The 16477-nt window shown below is 58.3% G+C and overlaps 5 protein-coding genes across 5 annotated transcripts; 2 read left to right on the top strand and 3 right to left on the bottom strand.

Moving 5' to 3' along the window:
• Positions 1–564: 564 nt before the first annotated feature.
• On the top strand, positions 565–1983 carry ATEG_04385 (universal stress protein; the record flags this gene model as incomplete). Its single annotated transcript, XM_001213563.1, has 3 exons — positions 565–872; positions 945–1335; positions 1387–1983. The coding sequence occupies 3 exons, from the start codon at positions 565–567 to the stop codon at positions 1981–1983; spliced, it is 1296 nt and encodes a 431-aa protein (XP_001213563.1).
• Positions 1984–3145: 1162 nt separating this feature from the next.
• ATEG_04386 (putative eukaryotic translation initiation factor subunit eIF-4F) lies at positions 3146–8031 on the bottom strand (the record flags this gene model as incomplete). The annotated part of the gene is made up of 8 exons (XM_001213564.1): positions 3146–3290; positions 3343–3719; positions 3772–3855; positions 3910–5991; positions 6125–6544; positions 6743–7097; positions 7230–7279; positions 7384–8031. 8 exons carry the CDS (start codon positions 8029–8031, stop codon positions 3146–3148), a joined length of 4161 nt encoding a protein of 1386 aa, XP_001213564.1.
• A 1176-nt stretch (positions 8032–9207) lies between these two features.
• Positions 9208–10381, bottom strand: ATEG_04387 (HVA22/TB2/DP1 family protein; the record flags this gene model as incomplete). The annotated part of the gene is made up of 3 exons (XM_001213565.1): positions 9208–10030; positions 10094–10243; positions 10353–10381. The coding sequence occupies 3 exons, from the start codon at positions 10379–10381 to the stop codon at positions 9208–9210; spliced, it is 1002 nt and encodes a 333-aa protein (XP_001213565.1).
• A 569-nt stretch (positions 10382–10950) lies between these two features.
• On the bottom strand, positions 10951–12291 carry ATEG_04388 (FluG family protein; the record flags this gene model as incomplete). The annotated part of the gene is made up of 1 exon (XM_001213566.1): positions 10951–12291. The coding sequence occupies one exon, from the start codon at positions 12289–12291 to the stop codon at positions 10951–10953; it is 1341 nt and encodes a 446-aa protein (XP_001213566.1).
• Positions 12292–13344: 1053 nt separating this feature from the next.
• ATEG_04389 (uncharacterized protein) lies at positions 13345–16127 on the top strand (the record flags this gene model as incomplete). Its single annotated transcript, XM_001213567.1, has 6 exons — positions 13345–13432; positions 13632–14014; positions 14063–14571; positions 14625–14647; positions 14886–15043; positions 15231–16127. 6 exons carry the CDS (start codon positions 13345–13347, stop codon positions 16125–16127), a joined length of 2058 nt encoding a protein of 685 aa, XP_001213567.1.
• Between the last annotated feature and the right edge of the window lie 350 nt (positions 16128–16477).

Below are 16477 nucleotides of genomic sequence, written 5' to 3' on the forward strand. Positions count from 1 at the left end.
TCTGCCAGTCTTGGATGTGGGCTGCGATATGGAGGCCGTCTTCTTCGGAGAGGGAGGGAGGATACTGAAAGAAGGAGGCCATGTTATTCGATGATCTTTTGTCAGTGAGCTTTCATGAGAAACACATCGCAAGTAGTATAAACAGCATGGCCTAGGGCACCGCCATCAACGTGACCCCTCACCGCCTTCCCTCCCCGCAGCTCCTCTCCGTCATTGCCGGCTCTCCTCCAATTCTCCCTCCCTCTCGTCTGCATCCGGAACTCTTCTCCCTCCACTCTCCTCTCTCCTCCTCCCTCCGACCTCCTCCGAGCGTCTCTCCCTCACACACATCATCTGTCCGTCGCACAGATACCTCCCATCGCCTACGGGCGCTCAGCCGATCCAAACCATGATCTCCGGCTTCCGGATCGTGCCACTCGCCGAACTCCTCGAGCTCCACGGCGGTTGATCCGAGCTATTTATTCCCTACAGACCGCGTGCATATATATCCCGTTCTTGCATCTGCAGAATCCTTCTCTCGCTCTACATCCCTGTCTACCAGAACTCCCTCTCCACCCTGCCATCATGTCCACTGAATCCACCCCGAAGCAATCCCTTGACGCCGATGACCCGCAGCAGCAAACCACCAGCTCCTCTCGTCCCTCCCGCACCTCCCACGCACGCTCAGCGGGCAGTCCCCGCCGCAAATCCATCCAGTTTAATATCGGTGGGAATCCCTCCACGGGGAGCACCGACGGGCCGCCCCCGCGCCGGTCGGCAAGTGCATCCGCGCGCAGACGCTCACAGTTCGATCTCCCTACCCGCGAGAGGAACAAATCGAGCGAGCGAGACCGCCCGATCTCCTCGCGGGGCCCGTCTCCCCCTCCACCGCAGTAAGCCCTCGCTTTCCTACCCTTATCCCCGTCCGCGCCCCAAGCCCAGTGACCCATACTAACAGTCCGAAGGACCTACGAAAGAGGAGTCTCCTTCGACACTTTTGACAACCCCGACGCAGCCGATTTCTCCCTCACTCTCAACTACAAGCACAAGGGGTACCAGAGTACACGCCGCAGCCGCACATTCCTCTGCGGCATCGACCAGAACGACTACTCCGATTTTGCGCTGGAGTGGCTGATCGACGAGCTGGTGGACGACGGCGATGAGATCGTCTGTCTGCGCGCCGTCGAGAAGGACTCGCGCATCGCTAGCGACGCCGGTATCGAAGCCGGGAAATACCGCCAGGAAGCGGAGAAGATCTTCGAACAGGTGATCCAGAAGAACAGTCAGGATGAGAAGGCTATTAGCGTCGTTCTAGAACTAGCCGTGGGAAAAATCCAGGACATCATCCAGCGAATGGTACCTCCCGTTCACAATCGAGAGCGAGAAATAAGAGACTGACTCTGGTAGATCCGCATCTACGAACCCTCCGTCTTGATCGTCGGCACTCGCGGCCGCAGCCTAGGCGGGGTACAAGGCCTCCTCCCGGGTTCCGTCTCCAAATACTGCCTGCAGCAGTCTCCCATCCCCGTGATCGTGGTGCGCCCATCGCCAAAGCGCGAAAAGAAGAAGAAAAAGAGACTGGCCGATCCCACCCGCCGCAGCTATAATCAGATCCTAGAGATGAGCGAGCAACGCGGCAGCCGCATCCTCGACGCCAACTCCAGCACCGAGAGCCACATCTCCCGCCTCCCGGGCGAGGAGGCCGCCGTAGCCGCCGCGCTGGGTCTCCCGCAGTCGTACACGACCGCGTCGCGCTCCTCGCTGTCCATGTCCTCTGAGCCGAGCAGTGCCTCGCACGACGAACATGTGTCGCCCTCGCCAAACATCGGGTCGCCGAGCCCTGCAGCGAGCGCTGAAACGACGGAGAGTGACAGTTCGACGGATGAGGAGGCCGATGAGCGCGCGTCGAATGCGAAGGAATCCTCGACGGATTCAGTCCAGGACGAGAACCGAGATTCGCGGACCGAGATTCCTGTCATTGTCACGGAGGACATGACCAAGTAGTTCCGACCAGTTGCACCCTGAACTACTTACGCATGCATACACGACAGGCTCTTCGACGATCGTTGCCTAAACACCTACACGCGCACTGTGCAAGGTCTCCCCACCTGAGAAGCCGATAGATAGGACCCGCAATCATGTACTGCGGTCCACTACTACGACAGGATAATCCGGACCAGATCCCACGCTTCGGGGATAGCTAACGCCTCGATAGACGCATCAGCATACAGTCTGTTGCCAGAAACGACAAGCCGGCCTCCAGACTACATAATAATCAGTCATTTAGACACTACATAGATAGGCTGCTACAAGACAATACAACCACAATATAAGAATGAAATCCCATTTCCTACTACTTAACTAAACGAAAAACCCCGACAGTCGTCCCTCAGGCAAAACCACTTAAGTAACACATATCAGAAAAGAAGCCGATCAATCAGGACGCAACGCAGTACAAGTAGAGTCCAGAATGAATGAAGTAAGGAACTTTTTCTAGCGAAATTTTGTCTAAGAACACGCGGCAAAAGCACAGCAGCGAAATCACACAACCAGACGACAAGCGACGACTTGATCGCCAGCTCACACACCAAACCAGTGTAGATGCAATGCATACAGAGGCAAAAATCAGCGGTAAAGAAAGCAAATGAAGATCAACAACTACTAAATCTCTTGCAAGTGGCTCGCTTCCAACGATCAGAACGTAGTCTTCCGTGGTGGAAGACAACCGTTGAAGCTCCCCGGGTATTGGAAATGCAACGACACGACAACAGCGACGGAAAGGACCTCAGGGTCGAAGGAAAAGGAAGGAAATAAAACACAGAGACATAAAAAGACACCCTCAACCGTACTCGTGGCCTTTGGACAGCTCTGCTCGAGGTTCCCTGACAGCCTTTCGTGCTGCAGCTTTTTTTCTTTCCGTTCATTGTACATATAAAACGACCGGGAAGGGACCCCTCTGGGCTCCCGCAGAAGAAGAGAAAAACAGAAGTGTATGTGAGCCGACCGAGGGATCGAAATCATGGACGAGAAGAGGAAGATGGTCCAAGGGTGAGAGACATGATGGAACTTAGATGGGTAGAGGGGATCAAGAATAAAATGAGTAAAACGGCGGGAGTCTTTCCAGAAGAAAAAGGAAATAATGTTTTCATTATCATTGCCAAAGAATCTATGATGCTTCCTCGCCGTCCTTGGACGGGGTCTTGGATGGTCGGCGCTCAACCGCGGGTTGCGACTTGCTCATCAGAGGGGAGGTAGGGTTCGACGGAGGAGACGTCGCCATGTTATCCCGGTCTTCCAAGCTGGCCAGAGCACTGGAGAAGCCAGTCAGATGCAGTCGAGAGAACTCTAGTGGTCCAAACTTACCTGAATGCATTGATCGATGAGGCGGCCTCCTTATCTTCCTTCTTGGCAGGAGGAGTGCCAGTACGGCTGCTAGCAGCGCTGTCGTCACTACCACGAACCAGGTTGCCACCGGGGCCAAGGTTCTTGCGACCACTGCTGCTGCGGGAGCCCAGCATGCTGGAGGGACCGAACGACATGGGCTGAGTCGTGTTCCGGGTCGTCCGCAGGCGACGGAGGTCGTCACTCCCAACTTTGCTGGAGGCAAAATCTTGCGGGGGGGCCTGGCCGTAGCCACTAGAGTAGCTGCGAGCATCGCCGCGGCCCATCGCCGGGCGACCACCGCGGTTGGCCTGTTGACGCAGACGCTCCATCTCGGCCTCTTGTTGGGCGCGGGCAGCCTGGGAAAGTTAGTACAGATGCGACAAAGCGATCCATAACAGCGACACTTACAGCTTCTCTGATCTCTTGGATGGTCTTGGGACCCTTGTCACTGTCCTTGGAGACCCAACGGGCGCGGCGCAGATCGCAAATATCCTGGGAGCCTGTCAGTAATCACACACCTCACGCGAAGAGAGGGATACTACTTACCATGAGCATGAACTTCAGACGGCTGGGCAAGCCCTCGATCTGCATCATGAGCTGGATGCGGTTGAAGTAGGCGTCCATCATGGTGTGCCCCTTCTCGGAAGCATCCAGACTAGCACCAATCGTGCGGAGGAGACTGGTCAAACTCTCAACCTCGGCCTCCTCCGGAACACCTTCGTAGTCGACGAGCTTCTTGACACACTCGTGCATGATACGCTCCGTCAGCATACCCAGCTTGTAAAGCTCACCGATGAACTTGACGAGACCGAGACCACGCCGCTTGGCGGCGGCAGCCTTGTAATACTCGTCGGACATCATGGCGGCCTCCTCGGTCTGGCCCTCGGGCTTGGGAGGCAAGTTGACCTTCCAACCACGCTCGAACTCTTCCTGGCAACGGTTGAGGAGATACTTGCGGAACAGACTGCCACCGGCCACCACGTTGCCATTCTTGTCACGGATGTTCTCGTCCTTGATTTCCATGCTCATGCTCTCAAGCATACGCTTGCAGAACTTGGCATAGATGGAAGCCCAGTGGGCTTCGTCGGTCGCCTTCTCAAAGGTAAGTTGGATGACCTGACGCAATGTCCGTCCGTCCGACTCGTCCTTGGATTGGGAAACGATCTCCAGAATCTGGCCGGAAATACGGTCGAAGTTCTCCGGGGTCATCTTGTTGAGAGCGGCCTTGACCTTACGCTGCACCACATCGGGAGGCATATGGCCGCCAGGAGTAGGGCCAGCCGCAGCCGCAGCCTGGCCGATACTGCGCGGCTTCCAGCCGGTGGCGGAGATTTGAATCGGGGCGACATCCTTTCCGGCGGTAAGAGGCATGGACTTGGCCATGTCTTCTTCCTTCTTGGCCTGGTGCTTGTCGCGCTTGCTGCCGGTCCGAGTGCCGGAACGGTTGCTGGACCCAACGCGAGGGGAAGGAGGCATGCCTGGATGCATTGCGTTAGCAGAACTAGAACGGCTGACAGAAGGAGATCCCATGCCCAGACCAGATCGTCCGAAAGCGCTAAACGAATTCATCGTCGCAGCGCGGGCGGCATTCGACAGGGCAAATCGCTGTTCCGAGCTCGTCCCCGAGGGCAAACGGCCGGTCGACTGTGTAAAGTAGCCCATCTGGAAAGGAGCCTGGGTGGCACCACCACCACCACCCCGCGAGGGGTTGCGGCCATTCATGGGAGTGCGAGCGGACGCCGGACGGGATGAGTCGCTGTCGCCGACGGTCTCGCGCACGCGGGCGTCCCAGTCGATGGACGGCTTCTCCTTGAACACGTTCTGGAACTGCAGCAAGAACTCCTTGTTGTAGTGGAACTTCCGGTCGGCGGGCGCGTTGGCGTTGAGAGCGGGGTTGGGGGAAACGATCGAGGCAGGGTAGGTGATCTTGCTGAGGTCGTCGACGAAGCGAGCGGAGTGGAGCGACTTCATGGCCGCGCTGGGCTGCGGAGGCTCGACGCTCTTGCTGGTCTCCAACTTGAGCGCGGCGGGCTTCTCACGCTTGGTGGCGCTGGTGGGCTTGGGGGGCGGGCCCATCGACGCCTCCGAGGTAGGGGTGGCAGTACCGCTGTCGGCGGGAGTGCTGACCTCGCTGGGTTGCCATCCACCCTTCCGCAGAGAAGCAAAGAGCTCCTTGCTGCTGTCGTCCTGTTGACCCGCCTGGCGCTTGCGCTCGCGCTCTTCCTCGAGGGCTTCCGCTTCGGCCTCCGCCTTCTTCATATTAGCCTCGTACGCCTCCATCTCCTCCTTTTCCTTGCGCTCCTTCTCCTCCTTCTCGGCCTGCTTCTTGGCGTAGTAGGCACGCTCGGCCTCCAGTTCCTTCGCCTCGATTTCGGCCATCTCGCGCTCGATCGCGTCGTAGTCGATCTCGTCCTCGTCGGCAGGAGCGGGCTCTGGAGCCTTGGGTTCCTCCTTCTCGGCAGGCTTGGCTTCCTCGGTCTTGTTGTCCTTCAGGCTGAGGTTCTCCAGCTCCTTGCGAGCCGACTCGGCCTCGTCGGCCTGCTTTTTGGAGGCTTCCTCTTGCTCCTTCTGCTTCCGTTCCTCTTCTTCCTTCTTGCGACGCTGCTCGGCTTCCTCCTGCTCGATCCGCTGACGGACGGCCTCCTTCAGCTCCTGCTTCTTCTCCTCGTCGGTCTTGGTGGACTTGGAGTCGGAACGGGTGTGGTCGGCGCTGCTACCGGTGCGGGGGGGAGGGGGTGGCCGTCGGGGTGGCGACGCGGACGGGGGAAGGCGCGGCCCGCGAGGGCGAAGCGGGAGCCTTGTCGAAGGTCTTCACGGCACCACTAGGATCCTTGATGATGAGGGGACTCTTCTTGTTAGAGGGGATCACAAAGTGAGAGGACTTGCCCGGCGCGGGGCTGTTCGAGGAACGGCTGGCCGTGTGCGCATGGCCTGGGGCAGGGGGACCCGCGGGAGGCTGACCCTGGCCGAGGCTGGAACCGGGGCGATCGTTCGACACTTGCGAGGGCGTGCGAGACAGCGACGGGGCCTGGGCGGGGGACTGCACGGGATACTGCCCTTGCATGTAATGAGCCTGGGGGTTGAAGGGCATTCCGGGACGCGGTTGCGGCGAGGGAGGCATAAAACCGCCCATGTAGCCGGGCTGGTAGTAGCCGTAGGTGGGATCGTAATAGGGGGCCGCCTGTTTGGTTTTCATCAGCGTTAGATATTGTTCAAAATGACCACTCTCCGGTGCCAGGTTGGGTGGTGGCAACGCGATACGGGGGTTTGAAAAGCGACGATCATTGGGGCCAGTAAGCACGCGGGGACCTTGTCGCTTCTTGGGCAAGGCCGTGCCGCGGCGGAAGGGTTTCTGGGTAGAAGGGAAATGGGTCCTCACAGTTTGGGGAGTCATATGGGGCGGGTAGGTGCCATAAGGCTGGGGAGCCATCTGGGGGTGCGTCATGGCCACCGGGTTCATCTGCGGCGTCGCAGGATGGGCTGTGGCGAGACCCGGGCTGCGGCTGGCCTGGGGGGAGTTGGGGAAAGGCGGAATCGGACGACCCTGGTTAGGGCCGTGGAACTGGGGGCCCATGTTGGGACCACCGCGCGGCTGGTTAGGCGAGCGGAAGTTGGGACCAGGCGAGTAGGGCATCTGGCCCTGATAGCCGGACTGGGAGTATCCGCGGCCACGGCCTCCCTGATGGGGGTAACCACCACGACCCGGACCACTACCCATGTGGTTGCTCATGTCGCTGTGTGTCGACTGAGAGGATTCCCGACGGAGATGGGTGGACGGAGGACCAGCACCAAGGGGGGCCTGGGGCGTAGGACGCATCTGCCGTAGGAGAAAAAAAATGTTATTATTAATTTCGGAAGATTCTCACGGGTATGCCAAGAAGGGGGGACTATGCTGGGGCATTCTCCGCGGTTTCTCCTTTTTTTCGTTTGCCGGATAAGAGATAAGAAAGGGAGAGATGGGAAGATCGGAAGTAGAAAAGACGCCACAGGAGAATAGAGGGTTCTCGTGGAAGTACTTACGTTATCGCCGGCCTCACCAAAGCTACCAAAGTTCGGCACGTTGCCCTGGGACTGGTATGAAGATGGCGGTGGCCGGCCACCGCTGGAGGCAGGCTGGGGGATGGGCGAAGGCGAGGTCTGAGGCGAGGTGACGCGAGGGTTCATATTGGGGGAGACCGCGAGGCCGGACTGAGGCTGGTTGGCCAGAACGGCCGGGTTGCCCAGGTTGGGAGAGGTCTGCTGGTTGGCGAAGCCGAACTGCAGACTATTGGGACGAGAGTTGGCACCGCCGTTGGGGAAGTTGCCCGAGGTGCCGGCCGAGGTGATGGTCACGGATGGTTTGCGCGAGTGATCGCCTTGGGCCGGGGCGCCATTGACGATGGTGACGCCGGGAGTCGACTGGGACTGCTGCATGGGTTTGCCGCTCACAGGAGATGCTGAGGTCGACTTCCCATGTTGCGCTGGGCCGCCCACGGTGACGGGAGCGGCGGTCGAGTCCGTCGCGGACTTCTTGGTGGCGGCGGAGGCGTACGACCTGTTCGAGGCCGGCGGAAGAGGCGAGGATTTCCCACTGAGCGAGGGGGAAGAGGCGTGAGAGGAGGAGGCGGCCTGAGTGGAGGTGCTCTGTCCTTGAGGTTGAAGGCCTGACTTGGGAGGGATCGAGGTCATTAGACAGGTCGGGGGGAGGGAGAAGAGCCGAAATCGCTTAAATGAGAAGAAGGAGAGAGAGAGAGGATGAGACGATGATGACTTTTTTCAGCGGGAGGTGTGATGTCAAAGCGTGGGAAGGACGACGGATGGTCACTCCCACATCCACCTGGAGGAAAGAAGAAAAAAAAATTATGGTAATCTCTTATCCCACACGACAAAGAGGGGAGAGGAAGGGAAAGAGGGAAACTCGGCGTAGTTCTTACAGAGAAGAAACACCGACAGATTTCCAACGATCCGAATAATCACGTCGTAGTCAACGACGATGGGGGTGGGAAAAAAGGAAGAGGGTGAGAAGAGAGAGAGAGAGAGAGAGAAGAAGAGAGGGAAGAGGAAGAGGAAGAAAGAGGAAAGGGAAAAAAGTGAGGGACGAAAAAAACCGGCGGAGGGAGATCGGGCGTCACACATTCGTACGGGGGGTCTGCCCTCGGATTTTCTAGGAGAAAAGGGGAGTTTATTCTGATATTCTATTTATTATCGTTCTACAAGTTTTCTCTATTGTTTCTTGTCTTTTCTGTCTCTTTTCACCTGGTGATGGTGGTTTGTGGGATTCTGTGGTGGAAACGATTCGGATGAAAAAAACACCCGCCTGAAACCCCGAGACGCACATGGAAATCACGATGAAAGGATGAAGTAGGACCAGCATCATATGGTATAGGATCTTGTAGTAATATGTCTAGAAGCTCAAGGGTACTTACTACCTAGGTAGTAGATAAAGAATCTCAATCAAAGAAGCCAAAAAAGCCAAAGAGTATGGGCTTTACTATGGGAGGCAAAGGAGGATAAAATACGGTTCCGGTGTCGTTCCGTTCGTATTGCTGCCTGATCAGGCATCAGGCTCTCTTCGAGGTACCTGCCTGATGTCATTCCACCAACACTCGACGAGATATTTGTTGGCGCCTACATAGATACTTAGATAGCAGTTAGATAGGCAGAAGTTGGGTGCTCGTGACGCACATCGGATTGAGTCTATCGTTCCACCCTTACGTCCTTCGCAGGTACCAAACTCTCCCTCGCAGATAAACCTTGCCCCGAACAGGCGATGACATCGCGTAGCTCTTTCGGGAAAGAAAGAAACCCTTTCTTCGCCGTGGCCTGTGTCCTCCGACCTGCAACCCCCAACCAGATGCCTTCAATCTAAGATCGAGTACTGCGCGACCGAGCTATTTCCTCTACAGCCCGAGCGGCAAATTCCACGCCTGACGCCGCCGCACCACCACCTGCGCCGTGCTCGCCGCCAAACCACCCAGACGTCCAGTTCCCACCCCCATGACCGGACGGCGACCGATCGCGCACATCCTCAGGCTGGATATGATCGAACGAGTTGTCACTCCGGTTCTTCCGCAGCGACGACGCCGAGCCATACGCCAGATCGTCCTCCGGGGACTCGTCCAGGTTGCGTTCCTCGCGCGCCAGCGCGTTCCGCACCACATCCAACAGATCCCGCTGGTTGGAAATGTACCGCGCCTTCTCCTCGCGCGACATCGACGCCATCTCCCGGGGCAGCAGCGTTCCGCTGGCCGAGAGCTCCTCGGCGCGGGCTTCGGGGCTCTTCCCCGTCGACGTCACCGCCGCCACGGCCGAGCTGATCGCCGAGAACCAGTCATTGTTGGGGGTGGGCATGGGACCGCTCACACCGGTCGTGCTGGTGGGCAGGTTGAAGCGGGAGAGGAGCGACTGGGCGTAGGAGGCGGGCCCGGTCGGCGGCGGGGGCGCGGCCGGACGCTGCGCGGGCAGATGGAGGATGTTCTCGCGCACCCAGTCGAGGGCTTGGTAGAAGTACTGCAGGCCCAGGGCTTTGGCGCGTTCGTGGCTGCGGCCGATGAACTCTTCGATCTCACGTTCGTGGTGTTCGAGGAAGGGGTCCACGTAGGTCTGGTAGAGGAGACGGGCGCCCTGGGTCTGCGGGAGGACCAGGTAGGAGAAAAAGAAGAGGCGGATCCAGCTGTAGAAGGGGAGCCTGTGGAGAGTGTCAGGGAGACGGTGTTACACAGCGTAGATACTAGGGACCATGGGGACGTACCATCCCACAATGAAGTAAGTCCACGACTCCGCCATCAGGAGGGCCGACAGGACCACCCAGTACATCAGCCATGGTGCGAGTTGGGAGGGATCGCCTGATCGGAGGGCCTTGAAGGAGGCGAAGATGGGGAAGAGGATCGTAATGATCGAGCTGCGAGGTGGTAAGCATGCTGGACGGGTGCGTGAGAGCTGACGGGTCTTCAGCTGAAAGAGGACCGAGTCATCGACAGGGAAGGGGGCCAATGTATAGAGGTACGTACGAGAGCAGATCTGCAATCACGCCGAACATGATGACCGGGTTTGGCGTAGAAGGCGTTCCTCAAGAGGGATGGGGGGATGGGAGGATCGATGAAGAGTCAGTCGGAGACTGCGGGGCAGACAGAAGAGGGAGTTGAAGCTTCACGCGATCAACGGAAAGCGGCCAGCCGCCGGAGAAGCGAGAAGAGAGAAAAATAAAAAAAAAAAAAGTCACGACGAATGGTGGATGCCTTGAGATGGACCAGCCAGCGACGGACGTGATAGGATATGGAAGAGGAATAGGGAGAAAAGCTATGACCGATCGATCCACCACCGTCTTTTAGGGCTGCCGTGTTCGGCGCAGTGGTGACGTCACCTATCAACATTACTCTAGGAGTAAGCAGAGGAGAAGATGGATAGCACGCATATACGCTCTTGTATATCACATCTCTATTCTACTCCGTACATACGAGTCTGCGTAGGCTAGCTATCGGGTCTTCTACGGGCACACACACTGTCCAAGTACGATCCTCCAAGACCCTACGGTGGAGCCATGTCTCAAATATATCTCTCCACAACCCCGACTCCATCCTCCATCCTCCTATACGGAGTACAACAAGCTCAATACCTCCCAATCAAATAGTTCCGCCGCTCGTCCGCATCGATCCGATTCACCACCTCGATCTCGGCCCATTTCATCGAGATGTAGGGCTCCGCAATCGACGCACCCACCAGCTCATACAGCACCTTGTCAAAAGTCAATGCATCCAGACTCGCCGCCAGCGACCGCGGCAGCAGCTTCGTGATCCCCAGCGCCTTCAGCTCCTCCGTCGGCACATTGTCCGTCGCAAACGGACAGCTTCCCGCCGTCAGCGGCAGACCGCGTCGCATCCCATCCAGCCCGGCGGCGAGCAACCCACACAGTGCCAGATACGGATTCGCCAGCCCATCCAAGAGCTTGACCTCGAACCGGTTCGTCGCAATGCGCCGCAGCGCCACCTCTTTGTTCTGCCAACCCCAGCAGACGAATTCGCCGCCGCTGCAGATTCCATTCGCCACGCGCCGGTAGCTCATGTCCTGCGAGAGACTGAACGCCATCACGGCGGGGAGATGCTCCAGGATTCCCGCAAAGAACGCCTCGGACTCGTCGAGACCGCGCGACCCCGTGGGGTTCATCGACAGATGCACATGCATGCCGCTGCATGGGTCCCGGCCCAACGGGCGCGGACACGTCGTCGCCCGGAGCTGGTACTTTTCCGCGACGTCGCTGATGATGCTGCGGGCGCGGAGGAGCAAGTCGACGGCCGTAACGGGCGACGCCGGCGGCAGGACGAACTCCCACTGGCCGGGGGCAGCTTCGGCGTGGAACTTTTCCAGCGCGATGCCCGCGGCCAGCAGCGCGCGCGCCGTCTCCTCCAGCATGTCGAGGTGGCGCTGGTCGTCGGCGGTCATACTGAACACCGAGTGGGGCTCGTCGAGCGCCTCATAGTCGACCGTCTTCCCGCCGACGACGACCCGGCGCATGTAGACGACCTCGACTTCGAAGCCGACCAGCGGGGCGAACCCGGTCTCCTGCGTGAGCGTGTCGGTTAGGGAGGCCAGTCGCGATCGCGCGCATTCACCGATGGGTGCGCCGTCGGCGTCCTGACAAGAGACCATTACCACGGCATGGTTGGATCGCGGCGCGGGCTTGCAGTAGGCGGTGGAGAGATCGGGATGGAAATAGCAGACGCCGCCGGGGGTGACGCCGCGCGGCATGCGGTCGAAGGGCTCCAAGTGCAGACCGGCTTTCACAAAGGGGACGGGCTCACCTTTGTGTACGAGATCGGCGAAGCGGGCGACAGGGAGAATGACGACGTGTGGCAGACCATTGTAAGCGAGAACTTGGAGCCAGACGAATTCGACGCCCGGATGGTCTGCGAGGAAGGTGTCCCAAAGCGCGGATTGAGTGGGGGGGAGCATGGCCACTGTCGAGAGGGGTATGATAGTCAGCTCGTGCTGGCGGGGCTTGTCCTGGGTCTTATCTTATGAAGGTCAGACAGCCCCTCGGCTGATTTAGGCTGTGACCGCCAGTCAGCATTGCAGGGTGATGCATCAACCCGCGATCCAGGGTTCTGTGGCGTTAGGGGTGGGAGAAGCGGTGTGCCTGGGCATAAAGGGTTTCTGATGGCTTGAGTTGATGTATATTGGCAGACGTTTAGACATATAAACTGTATGTAGATGCATCTTGTATACTCTGTATACTCTGTATAGAAAGAGTAATGAGATAGAGTTGATGAGTGGAATGAGGAATGAAATACACAAGAAGGCATAAGGGTGTACAAGAATGCACAAGAATGAGTCAGCAGGATGATTGGAATTCTGGCAGCTCCACTTGTCCCGTTGTGGTTAAGGTGCCTGGTGCTTTGTTTGGGTCTCTGCCTAGCAGATTACCCCTTTAAGTAGCTGAGGGATCCGATCGACGCGATCTTCCATTTCCATTGCGATGCAGATCAGGTACCGATGACAGAGCCAGACAGAGCCAGATCTATACAAATATACAATATACGTAGAACAAAGTACACCGGAGTAAAAGTAAACTAGAAAAGGAAACGACAGAATATTTTGTACAACACTCTGGACTGACGGTCCACCGGTGCTTTTCATGCTGACAATGTTTTTCTTTGTCTGCCTACTCCGTACATCAAACATCGATATAGCCACCTAATATAGGCCTATCAGACCCTGATTCGATATCAAGCCCTCCCAATCACCAAACACCAAATTCAGCCACCAAGCCCTTGCTTGCCTGGCCATAACAGTCCAGCTTCTCCTAGCGGGTGGGTCTGCCACCAAAAAGCGGAAGCATACGGAATGGCTGCCCTGCGTCCCTGAAATGCAGGTCTGTCCGCCCCATAAAGGCTGCTCCTTTCTCCGCTCTCCTTCGTGAGACCACCGGCTCTGATCTCAACGGCCTCAGTCCCAGCGCCGTCGCCTCTGGCCTCCTTTCCCGCTCCCCCGTCGAGCGAGACGTGTATGGCTGCCCCGGCTCATGTGGCATCCTCCGAGTCGCCCACGCCGGGCCCTCCGGCTGTGGATGGTCGCCGCCGTCGTCGCATTCTCCGTGTGTTTTCTGTTGTTGCGGAACCCTGCCAAGGATGATCGACCCGAACACGTCCAGCGGAGGTATCCGTTACTCTGGAAGCACGTGCAGCAGTCGCATGGCGCTGGCGGTGGTGAGTACCCAGTCGACACGTCAAGAACTATTCACTTTTCGTCGAATTGTCGCATGGACTCCGGCTGATCGAGACTGACGTCGCTAGCCTGGTATCTGCCGCCCGAATGGACGCGCTCCTCGCCCTCTCCCCCATCGTCGATCCTACAGGCGGCGCATCTCGCTCGGGAATACACCAACTCGACAGATTCCCATCGCATCGCACACTCTGACATTCCCCTGATCATCCACCAGCAATGGGGTAACACCGACATCCTCCAATGGCCCGATGGCATCCGCGCCGGCGCTGAAAAATGGCTGGCCAGCGCCGCGTCCGAGGGTATGGCATACTTGTTGTGGACGGACGATGGGATTGCCCAATTCTTGGAGAAATACGAACCCGACTTCACTCCCACCTATCGTGCGTTGACGTGGAACGTCGAGCGCTCCGACGTGTTCCGCGTTCTGGCCGTGAAATGGATCGGAGGAATCGTAAGGCTGTCCTCTCGGAGACGATCCACCCTCGCTGACGACCGATAGTACGCGGATATCGACACGCTTCTGCTGCGGCCACTGTCCACCTGGATCGACGCCCAAGACATCGCCCCGTGGACGGACCCAGTCACCGGCAAGGAGCACAACTCCACAGGTCCGGTGGGCGCCATCTTCGGCCTGGAGGCGGACTTTGACCCCGACACCGACCTGTATTGGCGCCGAGGATACCACTATCCGGTGCAGCTCACTCAGTGGGCACTGGCGGCCACATGTGGGCACCCGGTGCTGTCACGCTTCATTGACTACATCCGCACCCATCTCGATGCCACCGCCCCGGGCTACGTGGGCGACGATGACCCGTCCACTCGCACCTTTCAGCGCGTCATGGACAGCGACCCGGTCAGCGCAACAGGACCCGCAGCGATCACGGAGACGGTGCAGTCATGGCTGGAAGAGAAGGCCGGATTGCGATGGAATGCGGTCACCGGCCGACACGACGATGGCCGCAGCAAGCTGGTGGACGATGTGCTGATCCTCCCCATCACAGGATTCAGGTAAGCCCTTGCCGATGGAGCAGTGCAGTTGCTGTCGGACTAACGCAGGCCAGTCCTAGCAAGAATCGATGGGATCGTATGGGAGCGAAGCCTCTCACGCATCCGGACGCGCGACTCTCGCACCAGGCGGTAGGGACGTGGAAATCATTTCGGTTCGGCGTGGAGGCTGGGAAGCTGTGTCGGACGGTTCTGGGATATTGCCGAGACTGGCCACGGATATCATAGCATGCTACTAGCTACTATACTCTTGACTCCATACTAACGGCATGATGCATAATGTATAATGTATTGATTCCCAACTGGTATAGACATAGACCACCGGGATGGCCCTAAACAGCAGGCGGTATGGCCAGTCGGCTGCCCGATGACTTCACCTTCAGGTACCTCTTTGGGCCATCCTCGTGACCGCTTCCTTTCCTCTTCTTTTCATCTCCTTCTTTCTCAGTACTTACTCTTCTACCTGCTGGACCGGGTATGACAGTCTAAATTCGATCCTACATCACCATCTCACCTCGAAAAACCATATACCCACCCTCACAGCACCATGTGCATTGCGTTAATATCCACCGCCCACCCCTCCTACTCCCTCATCCTCATCGACAACAGGGATGTACGCGATGCATTTCCCCCCAGAGACTCCAAACACTAACACTCCCTAGGAGTACGTGCACCGTCCCACCGCCCCGGCCGCCTGGTGGCCCGAGCCGCACGCCAACATCCTAGCGGGCCGCGACCTTGCCCGCGCCATCCAGGGCACCTGGATGGGGATCACGCGCGAAGGGAAGGTCGCCGTGCTGACGAACTACCGCGAGAAGAAGACGGACCAGGTGCAGGGCCAGCAGAGCCGGGGCGCGATCGTGAGCAGCTGGCTGGCCGAGGCGGGCGCGCAGCCGACGCGCGAGTTCGTGCAGAAGATGGTGGCGAGCCCGACGGCGCGGGATGTCGGGGGGTTCAGCCTGGTGTGCGGGTACGTGCACGAGCCGCTGGCGGTCGTGTCGAACCGGTCGTCGACGATGGACTCGATCAGCTGGCTGGCCACGGCCAAGGGGCAGACGGTGGGGCTGAGCAACACGACGTTTGACGACCGGTCGTGGCCGAAGATCCTCGACGGCGAGCGGCTGGTGGACGAGGCGATTGCGGCGCATGCGCGGGATGGCGAGGACGAGGACGCGCTGATTGAGAGGTTGCTGGCTGTCTTGAATCGCAATACGCTGCCGCGCCTGGCGGACGACGCCACGGCGGAGGACTACCTGCCGTATTTTAGGAAGAGTATCTTTATCCCGATTCTGGGGGTGAAGGAGAAGCGCGAGCCGGCGGCGAATGGCGCCCCTCCGGCGTGTGTTGAGGGGCACTCTGCGGCTCCGGATCAGAAGGGTGACCCGCTGGACCAGACGTATTTGCACGGCGCGTACGGCACGCAGCAGCAGACGATCATCCTGGTAAGCAACTCGGGCCGCGTGCGGTACTTTGAACGCACGCTCTACAACGACGATGCAGAGCCCATTCCGACGGGGGAGGGCGACCGGTCGTATGAATTCCAGGTGACCCGATCATAGAAGTGTCATAGGAGTGATAGGTCTGCATGGAGGAGTTATAATCAATAGTCATGATAGCACAGCCATATTAGTGGTAATGGAAAAGTCGCAGCATCCATGCTGTCCACACTGACCCCTTGAGCACGCTGAGTTGATAGTGGCTCAGTGGCAGAGCGCTCACGTATCCAGAGTGCTACATCAGAGGGTGCTGTACATGCCTACATGATTCACATATCAGGATAATATCCCTCAAACAAGTCGGTGTATCCCACTAAGCTCCAATATCATAATACTTTCCAATTACTATATTTGAGTAGATCCGATCCGATCCGATTTCGCCTGTCGTCTTTGGGCTTCCGCAAGTACCTCGT

This window comes from Aspergillus terreus, genomic scaffold (assembly GCF_000149615.1).
Source record: "Aspergillus terreus NIH2624 scaffold_6 genomic scaffold, whole genome shotgun sequence".
Lineage (NCBI taxonomy): Eukaryota > Fungi > Ascomycota > Eurotiomycetes > Eurotiales > Aspergillaceae > Aspergillus > Aspergillus terreus.